We start from the raw sequence: 15,406 nt of genomic DNA, 5'->3' as shown, positions 1-15,406 counted from the left end.
CTCTCACCGGATCCAGAAACCAGGCATCATCCAAGAAACATGTCTTGGGAATTCTTACATCATTTCATAGCCCTTGCTTCGTAATCCAGAACCCGTCATCATTCCAGAAGCGTGGATTCATTTCAAGAATCTTGTTTTCATTCCAGAACATCCTTCACCATTTGATACTCATGGCTGCAAACCAGACATTGTTCACACCCAGAAAACAAAGTGCTTTCTAGAAACCTATAAGCACTCGTAAAACTAGCGGAAATACATAATATAGTCTCTCTAGAGTCCCTGTGTGTTGGCCTGTGCACACGCATGTCTAATTATACGTAAGTATATACTGATTTGTATATTATAAGGTGTTGGAGTGATGGCTGGATTCTGTATGCATGCATGTGCAACTAAATATGACAAATGTGTGAGTGCGTGTATACGTACATCTATTTGCATACATGTGCACGTGTAGCTAGACTGATATATATGTATGCGTATGATTGAGTATGCAAAAATATGATTGTATATATTTGTTAATTTCAATACATATTTATATAAGCAATCTAAAGGGTATGAATGGCCACGTGTTGTTGTGTATGTGTGTTGTGCGCGTTTGTAAGCATGAATGTGTGTTGATGAGTGAGGTATTGGCCATGCAAGTGAGAATAAACTTTCCTTGGTTGGTTACTTTACCCTTAAAACAAAAAGCTCTGAGAATTGTATCCATTATTTGGCAGTATATGGCCTCGGGCTCTCACTCACCAGTAGACAATGTAGTTTCACGTCATTTGTCAAAGATGGATGGGGGAGGAGCCGCAGGGCCCTCCCCTGGCCCGCATTTACAGAGCACAGCCATGCACGCCTGCTTTACTAGCCCTGCCAAGATTTCCATCTGCCCTTTAGCGAGACTCTCGCACATGCCATTGAGGCGAACTGCAGTCAGAACTACTGGCTGTGAGACATTAGTTCACTCCGTTACCAATCAGATGGGCGGGGGTATTCTGCAAAGGCTAGTGAACAAATGTAACACATACAGACCATGGTGTGCACAGAATAAAGCAGAACTCGGTGGAGCAAACGACAGATGAAGGATCAGAGAGACCAGTGGGCGAAAAAAACGCTAGACAGAGAAAACAAGCACTGGCGTTGCCAATAGGTTTCGCATTTGGAAAGTTGGAGCTATTGGTTTTGTAAATGACATTTTATATTTATATATTGTTATTGACAATGCCAATAACGATATATAAATATAAAATGTCATTTACAAAACCAATAGCTCCAACTTTCCTACTGCGAGACCTATTGGCAACGCCAGTGCTTGTTTGTATGGTCACCCCACGTTTTTGGACTGATGCTGTTGGTTTTTCGACTTTGAAAGTGCACTGAGGTCTGCTAACCAGACCTCCATACCTTTGCCCTTACTTTTAAACAGGTTTGTTAAATTGGCTCATATCCAAATGGTTAAGCTAACTTACCTATAAGCACATAGTAAATGGTATCCAGGGCATGTAAGTTAGATGGTTCATGCCACCCTGGGATTGGAGCACTGGTTGTGCCATCCTGGGTGTGACACAAGTAAAGTGAGACTCCCAGACCGCCATTTATAGTGCGAAAGAGCAGTTTAAATGGCTAGGTCAACTTTTCCATTTAAAGTAATGGCAAAGGCCGACCTCCCCCCAGTATTTGCATACGTCACTCCTATGGCAAACTTATCAAGTCATAAGGCAGGTTGCCACATATCTTATGGGCAGAACATGTAACTTTACATGTTTTGATAATAAAAACGTGAAACATTTATTTTTACTGTGAAAAAGTTTGGTAGCCAAATTGGTGAGTACAGAGTTGCACTCTGACCCCTCAGCTGTGCTAACTCTGGAACGGCGTGACCCTCGTGGGTCATCCAAGGCATCAAACAACTTGTTACATTAGCTAGACTGGATTCTCAGGTCAATATAATGTAACGAGTTGCAGTGTGCAACTTTAGCAAAGTTGCCAGTTTGTTACCATTCAGTCTCCTATGCCCTTACCAGTGGCACACAGGGTCGCTGAGACAGGTTTCTGCCCTCTTGGGGAGACGTGCTAATAATTCCCAGGAAAGGGGAGCCAGGTCTGGAAGGAGGTGTCTCCTACGAGGGAGGAGACACCTCCTTCCAGAGTTGGCTCCTTCCAGAGCAGGAAGCCATGAAGATGTTGTTCAGGCAGACAGGCTGGCACTAGGGACAGGAGAGGGGAAGCCATTTGCCAAACCAGTTTTTCAGGGGTGTGTAGCTCCCTTGGTAGCCACACCTCTGTGTTGGGCTAGGGAGCTTCACAGGCCAGGAGAGGGGTTGTGCCATATTGGAAGTGGGCAGAATGGTGCAACCTGGGACTCCAGGATGTCACATTTTGCTGATAGGGAACCGGATAGCCCATTGACTACCAACCACATCCTACCTGAGGACATTTTCTGAGCATAAATAGGGCACCCCTGGCTCTCCAAACTCAGATCTCGATTGGACTGGAAGAAGGACTGAGGAAGGACCTCCCTGCTGCACCGTGAAACAAAAAGAGACTGTGCCATTGTGGACTGCACCTGTTGCACATAATGGCTAGCAAAGGAGCGGGACTGTGCCTGCTGTGTCGTCCTCGAAGCAGAGTCCTCTCCAGAACCCAGCCAAGGCCAAGAGACTCCAAGGGCCAGCTGACTGGCCTCCAGTTCACAGCACAGGGACAGAACAGCTGTAGAAGTCTGCTGTGGCAAGTTGGTAGCCCAAAGTCTTTGACATGCTGTCATGCAGCAGCTGGGGCCAGAGCCTGATGCACGAAGTTTCACCCAGGCAGAATTTACTGATGACCGCGATATTTGACAACTGGTAGTCCAGGGGCAACTGGACTTCTGCCAGCATTGAAAGGACTTTGATCCTCTGACATCTACCCTGTGACCAAGATCACCTCACTCCCTCCGTGGACCGAGGAGTAGTCGCAGGAGGACCCCCATCAACTGCTTCGCATCCAGAGCATCCTTCATCCCTTGTATCAGGACCACTTCTATAAGAAGGCCCTGCAAAGGATAGAAGGGCATGGGACTGACTGAAGACTGCTTCACCTGCTGAGGTAAAGGTTTCTGATTACCTTGCCGGTCCCCCTAACTGGCTTCTTACCAGAGTTGGTTGCCTAAAATGATAACAAGTGACCGCATTACAACTAAATCAAACCTTTTAAGGAAATTTTTTTTCAAGTTTCAGATTAGTTGAATTTGCCAATGCTTGTTTGTGGTTGAGTGAAATGCTTTGATTTACTATACCCTATAAATACAATATCTCTGGAACCCTCCGGCGGATACATAAAAATGCAGTCTATTTTTATAATTTGATGTTGGATATTTTTTGTCGTGTTTTCTTCCGTTGTTTTGGTGCTGTTTAAATGGCTTACAATTGTTCCTTTTTGTAAACCTTGTTGCTCAGAGCCACAGCTAACCAGGGTTGAGCTGAAGGTTTGACAAACAAAACTTAAGGGTCCTAAAGGGGTTGGTAAGTGTATTTCACGATGAGGACGCACAACCACACCATATAATTCCCCTCCGACCCCCATTTCCTCGCATGGTTTGTAGCAAGAAGTACCCGAGTCTAGTATAGTGTCCTTCTTGATAGTAGGTTCTTCCAGTTCGTAGCTAAATAAAAAAAATAACATTAGAACATCTTGGATTAGTTGTGTGATTCTTTTTTTTTTCATTATGTTTCACAGCACGTTCGACAGCCACTGCTGCCAGCAACCTAATTGAGGTGTTTGTTGATGGCAAGCCAATCATGGTGGAGCCAGGAACCACAGTGCTACAGGTAAGATACTTATCCAGCACACAACCATGTTCTGTCACTGCTCCACAAATGGAGGAAAGAGGCAATGTATATCTAGGCTATAAATCTTTAGGATGTAGCTAGTAGTTCTTTCACATTCCTGCTAAATGTATACCTTTTGCCAATGAACCTAATTAATCAAAAGGTACTCTTTTATTTCCAACAGTATGTACAACTGTAGAAGGCCTGACTTTAAAGAGGTGAAACTTGTATCACCCAAACACCTTGCAAATACGTTCAAAGCCACACACCTGATGAGCATTCACTTTCCAGGCTATGGTGCTTTTTTTTTTGTTGTTAAATTTTTACTTTATTGCACTCACAAGTTACATACACAGCCGACATCGCCTACAACCCGGAGGCCGGCGGCAACAAAAAAGAAACACCCTCCAATCCCTGGGTACAGGTAAGTTACACAGCCATAAAGACCAACAGTCCTAGGGCCTGGCGGCGAAACTGCAGGTGTGGAACAAGTGTGCAGAAGCAACAGTTCGTAGTATCTACCATCGGATGATCATAGCATAAAAGCAGGATGCACACCCCACAACGCCGACAATGTCAGACCCAGGGGCAGCGTGGCGTGCCAGATTGACAGGATCGAAATAGCCACTTGGGAAGAACTGCGTAGAAACCCAGAGTCGAGGGCAAGACCAACGGGGACCCAGGGAAAGGTGTGTAAAGGGGAGGAAACCCCCCAGACAATAGCAAACCCACCCACCCCAGAAGAACAAGCCAGACTACCTAAACCCGTGCCCACCACCCACTCCCCACTCTGCACCCCAACCATGAGCCCCTCAGCTAGGCTAAGGGAGATAAGCAAATGCCCACCAGGGCAGGATGACGCTCTGGGAAGGGGACTGCGGTCGCCATGAACCAGAACAGCCGTCACAAGCAACTCACAACTCAAAACATCTCAAAAGTCAGGCGTGACTCACCACACTGTCACAACGTTAAGGCCTTCAACCGACACACTCCTCATCCACTGCTGACGCAGCCCCCTCCTCCTGCAGCACATCCAGCTCCACACTCTCTGGGTCCGACTCACCATCCTCTTTCGCACTTTGAAACGCTCGAAACAACCCCCAAAAGTTTTTGGCTCTACTCTTTGGAGGTAGGAGTTCACTATACACCTCCGATTGCGTGCAACAGTAAAGCAAGTCTGTTTCCCACCATTTTCTAGTAGGGACTGGTCCCCGCATCCAGCACAGTGCTATCAGCCGCTTTGCCGTCAGTAATGCCATGTCCGCAAGTCGCCGTATAGCCACAGGAAGAGGTTTTGAAAAACCAAGTAAGGCGAGCGCCGGGTTAGGTACGATCACTTCACCAAGGATAGCACTGAGGTCCGCAAAGACCTCTACCCAGTACTTATGTATGGCAGGACAAGTCCAGGCCATATGGAGAAAGTCTGCTGTGTGAAAGTGACAACGCTCACACTCCGCTGATTCTCTAAGGCCATACCTATGCAACCTCTCGGGCGTGTAGTAGACACGCTGTAGGAATTTAAAATGTACCAGTCGGTGCCTACCGTTGAGCGAGATTTTCCTGGTATTAGTTGCACAATAACGCCACATGTCGTCTGAGATGGGAGATTGGAGGTCAGCCTGCCAGGCCAAACGGGCCTTGGAGGGGGGATACTGCCGTTGTCAATCACCCAGGGACCGAAGAGCTGTGACCAGCTTGCGAGCCGAGGGGGTCTTGATGACATAGGTGAGTTCCGGCACTTCCTGCGGTTCAGCCAAGTCCGGGCCTAAAACGGAAAGGGCCGCTCTACGAACCCTGTGATATTGAAAACTATGAAGTAGCGTTGCCCCGGGACAGGATTGAAGGACCTGCTGCAGCGTTTTCAGAGTGCCTTTTGAGAAGAGATCACCCATGGTAAGAATGCCTAGGTCACGTAGCGCCTTCAGGACGCCCTTCTCCGTCAGTGGAGCCAACCAGGCCGCCCATTCTACACGGAGCAAAGGAGAATACAGCAGCGTGCACCCACGGGAGCCAATCAGCGCATGCCAAGCATGATTCGTGGCAGCTATAGAGTCCAGATTGCCGACCCTCCTATCAGGCGGATAACACACTGTCGCCGGAAGCGGGACGGGGTCTGCAAAGAGTCTCTCCAGTTTCACATGAGGGATACCCGGATCCCCATGAATCCACGTATGTAGGTGTGCGCCCTGAGCAAGCCTGTAGTATCGCTCCAGGTCCGGAGCCCCAAGGCCTCCTTGGTCGTATGGAAGGGTGAGCGTTTGCCACTGCACCCGCGGCTGTTTGCCCCCCCACGCCAGGCGGACAAGTGTCTGGGTAAGTTGCCGGAAAAAGGCTTTGGAAAGGACTACTGGTATATTCACGAATAGGAAAAGGAACCTGGGGAGCACCACCATCTTCATGAGCGCAATCCTGCCCATGAGCGAAAGCGGGAGCCTGGACCACACCTCGACATCATCCACCAGTTTGGAGTAGGCCACACCATAATTCTCGCGTATCAGGACCTCCGGGTCCGTATGTATGCGTATCCCCAAATAGCGGATAGAGTCCGTGGTCCATTGCAAGGGGTACTCCGAGTCGAAAGGGAGCGTCACCGGAGTCAGGGGCAACGCTACTGACTTATTCCAGTTGACGCGGAGGCCCGAAAGAGCCCCGAACCTCACCACTTCCCGTAGCACCGCAGAGAGGTTAGCCTCCGGGTCCCGAACATATAGCAGAGTGTCATCCGCATATGTGGAGATACCGATCTGGTACGTCAGGAAGTTGATCCCTTCAAACCGGTGATACTCTCGTATAGCGCAGGCGAGAGGTTCCGCTACCAAGGCATACAGCAATGGAGAGAGGGGGCAACCCTGACGCGTGCCCCTCCCAATTTCGATGGGAGCAGTGACCAGGTTACCTATCTTCAGCCTCGCAGTAGGTTTGTAGTATAGGGCTCCCAACATTTGCAGAAACGGCTCCCCTAGGCCAAACTTAAGAAGGACCCTCCGCATAAACGACCACTCAACAGAATCAAAGGCCTTCTCCATATCCAAGAAGATGGCCACAGCTTTGTTTTCGTGTTTGACATGCTGGATCGTGCCTAGGACCGTGCGAATATTATAAGAGAGATTGCGTGAGGGAACAAACCCAGCCTGCTCCGGGGCAACCAGTTCCGGAACCAGCAGCGCCAAACGAGTCGCAAGAACCTTAGCGTACAGTTTCGCATCCACATTTATCAGCGATAGCGGCCGGTAGGAGCCACACTGATTAAGGGGCTTGCCAGGTTTCGGGATGGTAATAAGCAACGCCTCTCTCATGGATTTCGACATGCTGCCCTGCTGGCAAATGTCATCGAACAAGAGCATCAAGTACGGGACCAGCTGCTCTTGGAAGGCCTTGTAGAAGGACACCGTGAGACCATCCGCACCAGGAGCGCTACCAGATTTCATGCCTTCCAGCGCTTCCGTTATCTCCTCTTTCTGAATGGGGGCCATAAGGAACTCCCTCTGCCAGTCAGCCAGGAAGGGCATTCGGATGTAGCTCAAATAGTCGTCGATTTCGTCCTCGAGATGTGCGTCCCTCGAGGAGTAGAGGGCAGTGTAGTAGGCATGAAATTCCGCCAAGATGTCCTGCTCCTCCGTAACCACCGCCCCAGCAGCTGTCACCAACTCCTCGATAACCAATGGGGGCCTACTGTTGCGCATAAGTTTAGCGAGGAGTGCACCAGGCCGATCCCGCTCCCCATACACCCGTGCCGTCGCGTATTTGCCCATATGCTTAATTTCCCTGTCCGCCTCCTCCTGAAATTCATCTAGCAAGGACTTAAGCGTGACCGGATCAGCTGCGTCCCCCGAGTCCACTGCCTGACTATCCAGGGCAGCGAGTTGAGTCTCGAGCAATTGCAGGCGCCGCCTGATAGCTTTGAGCACCCCAGAATGCTTCGCCATAGTCATCCCTCTGATGTAAACCTTAAATGCGTCCCAGAGAACTTGAACGCTGTCCACTGAGCCCACATTGGTTGCGAAATAGGTCTCTATGTCTTCGGCGAGTTCTCCTCTGAAAACCTCATCTAAGAGGGAGTACGGGGGGAATCTCCACATGAAGGGGGGGATGCTCCTGGGAGGAGCCACCAGCAGCAAGAGCAAGGGCGAGTGGTCAGACAGCGTGCGCGGGAGAACCGTGCAACCCTTAACCACCTCTAGCAAAGAGCGGGAAACAAACCAATAATCTATGCGTGTATGAATGTTGTGATAGGCCGAGTAGTGAGTGAACCCACCCCGCCCGAGTGCCTATGCCGCCACACATCAAGTAAATCAAGTTTCACACATTCCGACAAAAGGAGGGACGCGGAAGCTGCAGGGGACCTAGGGGGGCCCACAGATCTGTCAAGGTCCGGGTTCAGCACCAAGTTAAAATCCCCCCCCCACAGCATTTTTGAGCCCACAAACTGCCTGCAGCTGTCAGCAAGTGAAGCATAGAACTCCGGGGAGTCGTAATTGGGGCCATACACATTCACCAGCAAAAGATCATGATCCTTTCCAACACAGCGCGCAACCACAAACCTCCCTTCCGGGTCTACCGCCACTCGGGTCAGCGACAATCGGGATTTGGGATTAGCCCATATGAGCACCCCCCTAGCATGCGTTGTGAACCCCGCAGCGACACAAGCGGAGCCAAGGCCCCGCACCTGCAACATAGGGCTGGAAAGCGGCAAATGTGTTTCCTGCAGTAAAGCAAGGTCAATGTGGTGGCGTTGCAAATAGGCTAAGACCTTCCTGAGCTTGCGAAAATCGTTGAGCCCCCTTACGTTCCAGGACAGTAATCGCAGAGAGCCCAGGGAGCACTCCGGACTCAGTGATTCAGCAGTCGACATGGCAGATTAGAAAGGAAGATGTCGCAGAGCAGCTGGAGTGACAGACACAGTGTAGTAGTCGGCAAAAACAAACCCCCCACCCGGCAAACCCTGAACCCCAAACAGCATAGCAGCAACAATACACGAGCACATCCAACAACCACCCACCCACAGCCGACCAACCCCAACCCGGTCAGACAGAGCATAGCACTACCCACCCTGAACCCACCCGAAACACCCCACTACAAACCCAGGACCCCCTAGAGGGTCGAAAAGCCGAAAGCGCAGGGGCAGAGGTTCTGGCCAGACTACAATACTCTCCAACAAGGGCCAGATACAGTCGTTGCTCCCAGCCCCACCCCCATTGCGTTCGGCACCCCACCTAAGCCCCAGCAGCAGAACACGCAGAGTGGTGAACAATCAGTCCCAACGTACCACCGGAAGCACCCCCCTCGTCAACAAAAGAAGAGCAGCAAAAGTTTGAGCTCCATTTCGTGGCACCACCACAAACCAGGCACTTTAAGGGTCACAAACCAAAATGGTATAAAGGCAAAGGAGAGTCACATCGAAAACTGGAATACAATACATACAGTCACAGTGAAGTAGCCAGGCCAGGCTACGCAGCGTGAGACAGTTCAGCCTTGGCCCTCCAAAGACACAGCTTCCTCATCCTCCGCACGCTGATCCCTCGGGCTGTTGCGCTGTTCTTTGGCCCATTCCTTAAGCGATTTTTTCAGATCAGCCGGGTCGGTGAAAAAATGCGAATGACCTTGTTTATTTATCCGGAGTCTCGCCGGGTATAGCCGAGCCCCATGTCCCTCATCTGTTTCTTGTAGGGGGCGAATCGCTTCCGCTCCTCTTGCACCCTTGCTGTGAAGTCAGGATAGAGGGAGATGTTCATTCCTTCAAACTGCAAGTCCCCCTTCTCCCTTGCCAGACGGAGGGCCAGGTCGCGGTCCCTGTAGTTCAAAAGTTTTGCAATGATTGGTCTCGGTGGGAGGCCAGGCTGCGGCTTGGGACCGAGAGTGCGATGGGCCCTCTCAACAATAAACATGGGGGAGAAGACGTCCTCCCCCAGGAGCTTGTGAAGCAGCTTCTCGACAAACAGTTCCATCTTTCCGGTGTTGGTGGATTCCGCAACCCCCGTGATGCGGATGTTGGAACGCCGTGAACGCGCTTCCAAATCCTCCGTTTTGTCCTGTATGACCTGGAGAAGACGGCTGAATTGCTTACGATCTTTGTCCCACTCCGTTTGGGCCTCCTCCGCCTCCGTCAGCCTGCGCTCCGCCATGTCCAAACGTTCCGCATGTTTGTCCACCCTTTCGGACATCCGGTCCATACGGAATGATAAGGCGTCTATTTTCGAGCCGATCGCGGACATACTGTCCTGCAGGCCTTTCTCCATGGCGCCGAGCATCTCACGAATGTCCGCACAGAGCGAACCTTCCGCCGCCTGCGCTGATGTTTCCGGAGGAGCGCTCTCCGCGCCCTTCGGCTTCCGTTGCTCGAACGTGAGCTTCGGCTGATTTCTGTCTCCTTTCCCCATGGCAGAGGTCACAGAAAATGTGCCAAGCAAGGAGCAAGAGGCGGCTCGACGTAGGAGGAGTGCCTGGGGAGCGAACTACGCGAAGCAGTCCGGAGCACAGCAAGGAATGGCAGCCAAAGATGGCGGTCGCGAGCCTCGTGGCACAGACTAGTCCAGGGGGAGAAATCCAAACTCCGGCTTCACGCTACGGTGCAGGTCACAGCACCGGGTGCCGAGAAGTGCCAGTACACACCAAAGCACACGGCCCAATACCAGTGTCCTTCTAGTCCTCAGGCCGAACAGAGTATCGGGTGGAGCCCGCCAACCGGCAGTCGTAGGGCGCTGCTTCCCGCGGTCCGGTCCGTAGGTCACTCCGGGTAGCCCCAGGTCTCCACCAAGGGGGTTGCAGCAAACACACACGGGGCAGAGGGGCCAGAATGAACCCGCACTGGTGAGGACCGGGCCAGAATCAGCACCAGGCAGAAGGCAGTCCGGCAGATCGGGGCCACACAGGAACCTCACGCCGCACGTAGTGTTACGTAGGGCGGATAGCCCCCAAGGATAGTCCGCGGATTGCGGCCTGGTCCGCAACTCCAAACTCCGCCGGTCCGGTGATCGATGCCACCACCGATTTCGATCAGGGAAGGTGCCCCCAGCAGCTCTAGGGGTCGTAGAAGCGAATTCCGCCCTCGCTGGGGATAGTGAGGCGCCAAAAAGGATCAATTTGACGAATATTAAGGGGGCTCAGGCGAGGAGCTCAGCTCTCACACGTCTTGCATGGACGCCAGCAAGCTCCGCCCCCCGGCTATGGCGCTTTTATTTCATTTGTCTTAGATAAAGACTCAGCTGTTGAATGTGGAATTCATTGCACAACGTCTATCATTGCCATCCCATAGGGATATGAAGTACATTGGCACACATACATTGCAAAACTACTGGTCTGAATTATCTTGTTATTTGACTTGTAAAACACAAAAGGAACGTACTACTGTGCACTGTTGCTGATTGGTGTGAGCCATGCACGATTTCTGTGAACAGAGATACATGGTGTACTTTGTATCCCATGAAGGAAAGTACAGAACACCAGTGCAGCACATAAAGAGCCCCCCACCCACTGTCATGCAATCCTGAGGGTGACTTTCATTTACTACAAGCATATTAATAAAATATCCTTTGAACATCCTTATTCAAACTATTGAGAGTAGTTTAAGAGGGGTTTGTTAAAAATTAGACCTATGGTTGACTGTTGTTTGCAAAAGTAAATAAGTGCCAATGAAACCCTCAATCTAATCATTTAGATGGGATATTTCTAGACTTTACATTTGCTTCTTCTTTTTGATTAATGGGCTGATTCCTTAAGAGCTATCCCTTTGAAATGATGTCCTGTTATATGTAGGCTTCATTATAAGTCTTCTCACTGTTGCTACAGACTGATGCTTTGTACTGGTGAGTCACTGCACTGATACTGTGAGCATGAGCTTGATTAGCAGAGTTGGACTCCTGGAGTTATCAGGTGTTGGCTTGGACTGCAAAGATATAAATCTGAAGTTATTAGCACCAGTTGTGAGCAGGAAAGCTGCCTGATGCCTTGTAAAGGAGAACTATCACTGATAAAGGAAGATGGCTATCACTGATAAAGGAAGATGACTTAGTTAGAATAACTATCTCTGTATTGCATCTAGGTAGTGGCTCGACTGTAAGGGAAGCCCTCTGATTTTTATGGATTGGTGCTTTCATTAATAGAGCGGTTTCTTTGATGATTGACCATTTGCGGTATCCTCCAGTTTGTGTTTTCATCTTGAATAATGAGATAATGTATTTTCTGATGGATACTTATATACGCAGATTCTCCAACATTGGATCTTTTTATTTTTTGTATTTTTTAAAAACCTTTATTTCTGTTATGCGCAATACACAGCGTCTGCCTACAACCCATCGGGCCGGCTGCTATGACAGTCAGTAATATAACAGTGCACATCGGAGCTTCCATCTTGCATGCTGGTCAACCACTTCTCAGTGCGCACAACGCAGAATCAGAAAAAGGACGGAATAGGTTTCATTTTAAAATTTTGATGAATGAACGTACAACAAACAAATCACACAAACACATGGCAAAGGGCAATTTGCAGGGACTCTAGAGGAGAGGGCAAGGAAACCAATTTTCATAGAATAATGAGACATATGGCTAGGGTCGGAAGGTGGCGAGCAGATCGATATATACAGATTATGACAGACAAACGTCCGGAACGTCAACTAATGGGCCAGCGAATTATCAATGGTGTAGTCCAGTGGGGGGGTGCAAATATTCCCGCGGTAAGCATTCCATTGGGACCAAATCCTGCCCCATTTGTTAGGTCGGCCCGAGCCACATAGACCGTCTTTTCCCTGAACATACACCAGTCCATGTTCTCCTTCCAAGCAATTATCGTGGGTGGCCAATGGGAACCCCAGAGTTGAGCAATATCCCTCTTGGCAACCATGTTACCAAGAGTTGCCCAAAAAGCCTGAGCCGTAGTATAATCCGTCGGTTCCCAGACATTAAGAAGGCATCGCCGGGCCTCAGGCAATAGAGAGACCCCGGTGACCCTTTCTATAGTCGCATGCACTCAAGCCCAGAAGGCAGACACCTTAGGACACTCCCAAATGATATGCAAGAAGGTACCACTCATACCGCAACCGCGCTTGCATAACCCATCGAGGGAGTAACCCATTCGCACCAGACGCGTACCAGTCATATATACTTGATGGAGGATCTTCAACTGTACGAAGCGGAGGCGAGCTAGTATAGCCACCTCCTTAGGGGAGGAGACGGCCATTTGCCAATCCTCGTCATCGAGTTCCAAGCCGTCAGCGGTCCACGAAGCCCTGAGTCGCACAAGAAGATCAACCCTGTTAATGAGTTTTTTATAGATCAGGGATATTGTACTGTCCGGCACGTGGCCATCTAGAATACGATCCTCTAGCGGCGAGGACTGGGGAATCTCCGTCCCCGGGGGGAAAACGGAGGTCAAGGCGTGCCGCACCTGAAGGTACCTGAAGTGCTCCCTGTCACCAAGTTCATATTCTACTTTAAGAGCCTCAAAAGACTTAACGTTACCTTTGGACCAGAGATCCTCCACCTTGCTAATACCAATCGTATCCCATTTATCAAATCCTTTCGTTCTCCACAAATTACCCAATCTATCAGAATCATACAACGGCGTTGTGAGAAGTTGGCCTGGTATATGATGCTCACTAGTTTTAGTGATCACCTTGTACCATGCCAAGCAACCCTTATCATGATAGGTTGTAAGTCAACCTTATAGACCAGTTATCCTAGTGGTAACGTGGACAAAGCAGTCTTAGGCTAAACTCTGAAAGGCATGTGAAGCAAGCTGTTTTACCATACACAGCTCCCTTGAATACCAAATGAAAGGACACCACACATATATATTGAAAATATATATATATTTATTAACTACAAATATCCCCTATACTCTTTATGAGCACAGAAGCACAAGCGTTAAAACAAAACACAGTTGAAATACACAAAAGTTGCACAATATGGATGAGCTCTAGGGGCCACCTAAACCATATACTAAGAAAGTGGTATAAGAGATACCAATCGAAAAGGAAACAGGCCTAGGGCCTTGGGAATCGCTGGAGCTGATCGGGACTAGCAGTGACTAAGTCGGGAAAGGCCCGCGGGACTCGGGTGCAGTGTTTAAAGTGCACGCACTCACCAATGCAATGTCTATGGTGCGTAAAAGTTATAAAGTTAGTTAGGAACCTTCCGAGTGACCTAGAGGAGTGAAAATTAAGACACAGACACTAGAGGTGTGTACCAGTGTGGGAACACCGGCGTTGCTGAGTATCCTCACCCACAGGACGCGGGTGCATAGGGTCGAAGTAGTGTCGGGTTTCGTCACGCTGGTCGATGGTGCTTGGAGCTGAAGATGCTGCAGGCGGCTCGATGTGAAGAGTTCCGGTGGATCTGAAGTTGTGAAGACCTGAAAGCAGACGGGGACAATGTTCAAAGTCACTAGCCAGTGACTACCGTGGAACCAGATTGGAACCAGGCGATGTTGGGTGCAAACAGGCGATGAGGTGTAGCTTCTCTCTGCAGCCACGTGGACACGAAGAGGTCGAGGACGTCCAGGAGTCGATCACGAGCTGTCCCACGCAGGCTTCTTGCTGTTGGCGGTGTCGGCAACTTGATTGGAGCAAACCGGCCTTGGCTAATGCAAGCCACGCAGGAATCGAAAAAGGCTTATCACTCGGACCAGCAAGGTCAGAGCGGGTGCTCCCTTTTACAGGAGCGAGGGCAAGTCTGGAGCAACCAGACCCGCAGTGTAGTTTGTAGGTTTCGTCACCAAGATGGCCGCTGACCACGTGGCAAGTGGCCGGGATGGCGCGTCAAGTGGCACAATGAAAAAGGGCCCCACGCAGATCGTGGAGATGCTGGGGGGCTGATCTTCAGTGCAAGGGCTGCTCGGTGGTGGGGCCTCTCAGTCCCCAAAGCACAACGTCGAGGGTGCCTCGGATGCTGCGCAGTCAGATTCTCGGGGGTCTTTCAAGAGGTCCGGTCCCACGTCTCTCGGTGCCTCCACGGGTCCCTTTTTTGCAGGGACTGTGGATCGGGCTGTGAGAAGTCTGGGAGTCTGGGTCTTGTCTGGCTCTGGCGGGAGGCGGTGGCAAAGCAGACGTCGAGTTGCTGGATGGTGCCTGTGTTCACAGGGTGGCCACTCATAGGCCACAAGGGAGATGCTCTTCAGTCTTCTGTGCAGCAGAATGTCGGAGTCCAGTCGTCTTCTTAGTTTCAAGTTGATTCAGGATGATCTGAGGTGCTATGGCACTACTACCACTCTTATTCCCAATCTGAGGGGTGGATCACCTGCTAGGTCCCTCCTCTGGGTGGGACCAGGAAGGGGGGCGGTTACACCCCCTTTCCTTTGTCCAGCTCCTCGCCAGGCCTGGGTCTGGAAAGTCCCAGGACCGGTTTGGACTGGCTTATGCACGGGGACACCTTGTGTGCCCCGGGCATGTCTGATTCTATTTAGCCCTGTCCTACCCAATACACAAAATCCTGTCTGGGGTGGTGCTCGCACCTCCCAAGGCAGGAAACCCTTTGTCCAAGCCTCCCTCGCTGGAAGGACTCCCAGCAGCAGGAGGTCAGACTTGTGTCTGTGGTGGCAGCACCCATTTTGTGATGCTGAGGCTCTGGTGAACTTTAACCGGGGTTAAGGCTATGTTCCTGGTCTGTCCCTCTAGAAG

General features: G+C 50.4%; 1 protein-coding gene across 2 annotated transcripts in view; it reads left to right on the top strand.

Annotated features, from left to right (window-relative positions):
- NDUFS1 (NADH:ubiquinone oxidoreductase core subunit S1) overlaps positions 1-15,406 on the top strand; it is a 657,173-nt gene that overhangs the window by 44,821 nt on the left and 596,946 nt on the right. For both annotated transcript variants that reach the window (XM_086955308.1, XM_086955309.1), the window contains exon 3: positions 3,706-3,797. In XM_086955308.1, the coding sequence (XP_086811434.1) occupies positions 3,706-3,797 (92 nt within the window). The remainder of the gene's footprint in view (positions 1-3,705; positions 3,798-15,406) is intronic.

Source organism: Lissotriton vulgaris, chromosome 2_1 (genome assembly GCF_964263255.1).
Source record: "Lissotriton vulgaris chromosome 2_1, aLisVul1.2, whole genome shotgun sequence".
Lineage (NCBI taxonomy): Eukaryota > Metazoa > Chordata > Amphibia > Caudata > Salamandridae > Lissotriton > Lissotriton vulgaris.
The sequence above is the reverse complement of the archived record's forward strand: the minus strand, read 5'-3'. Positions and strand labels throughout refer to the sequence as shown.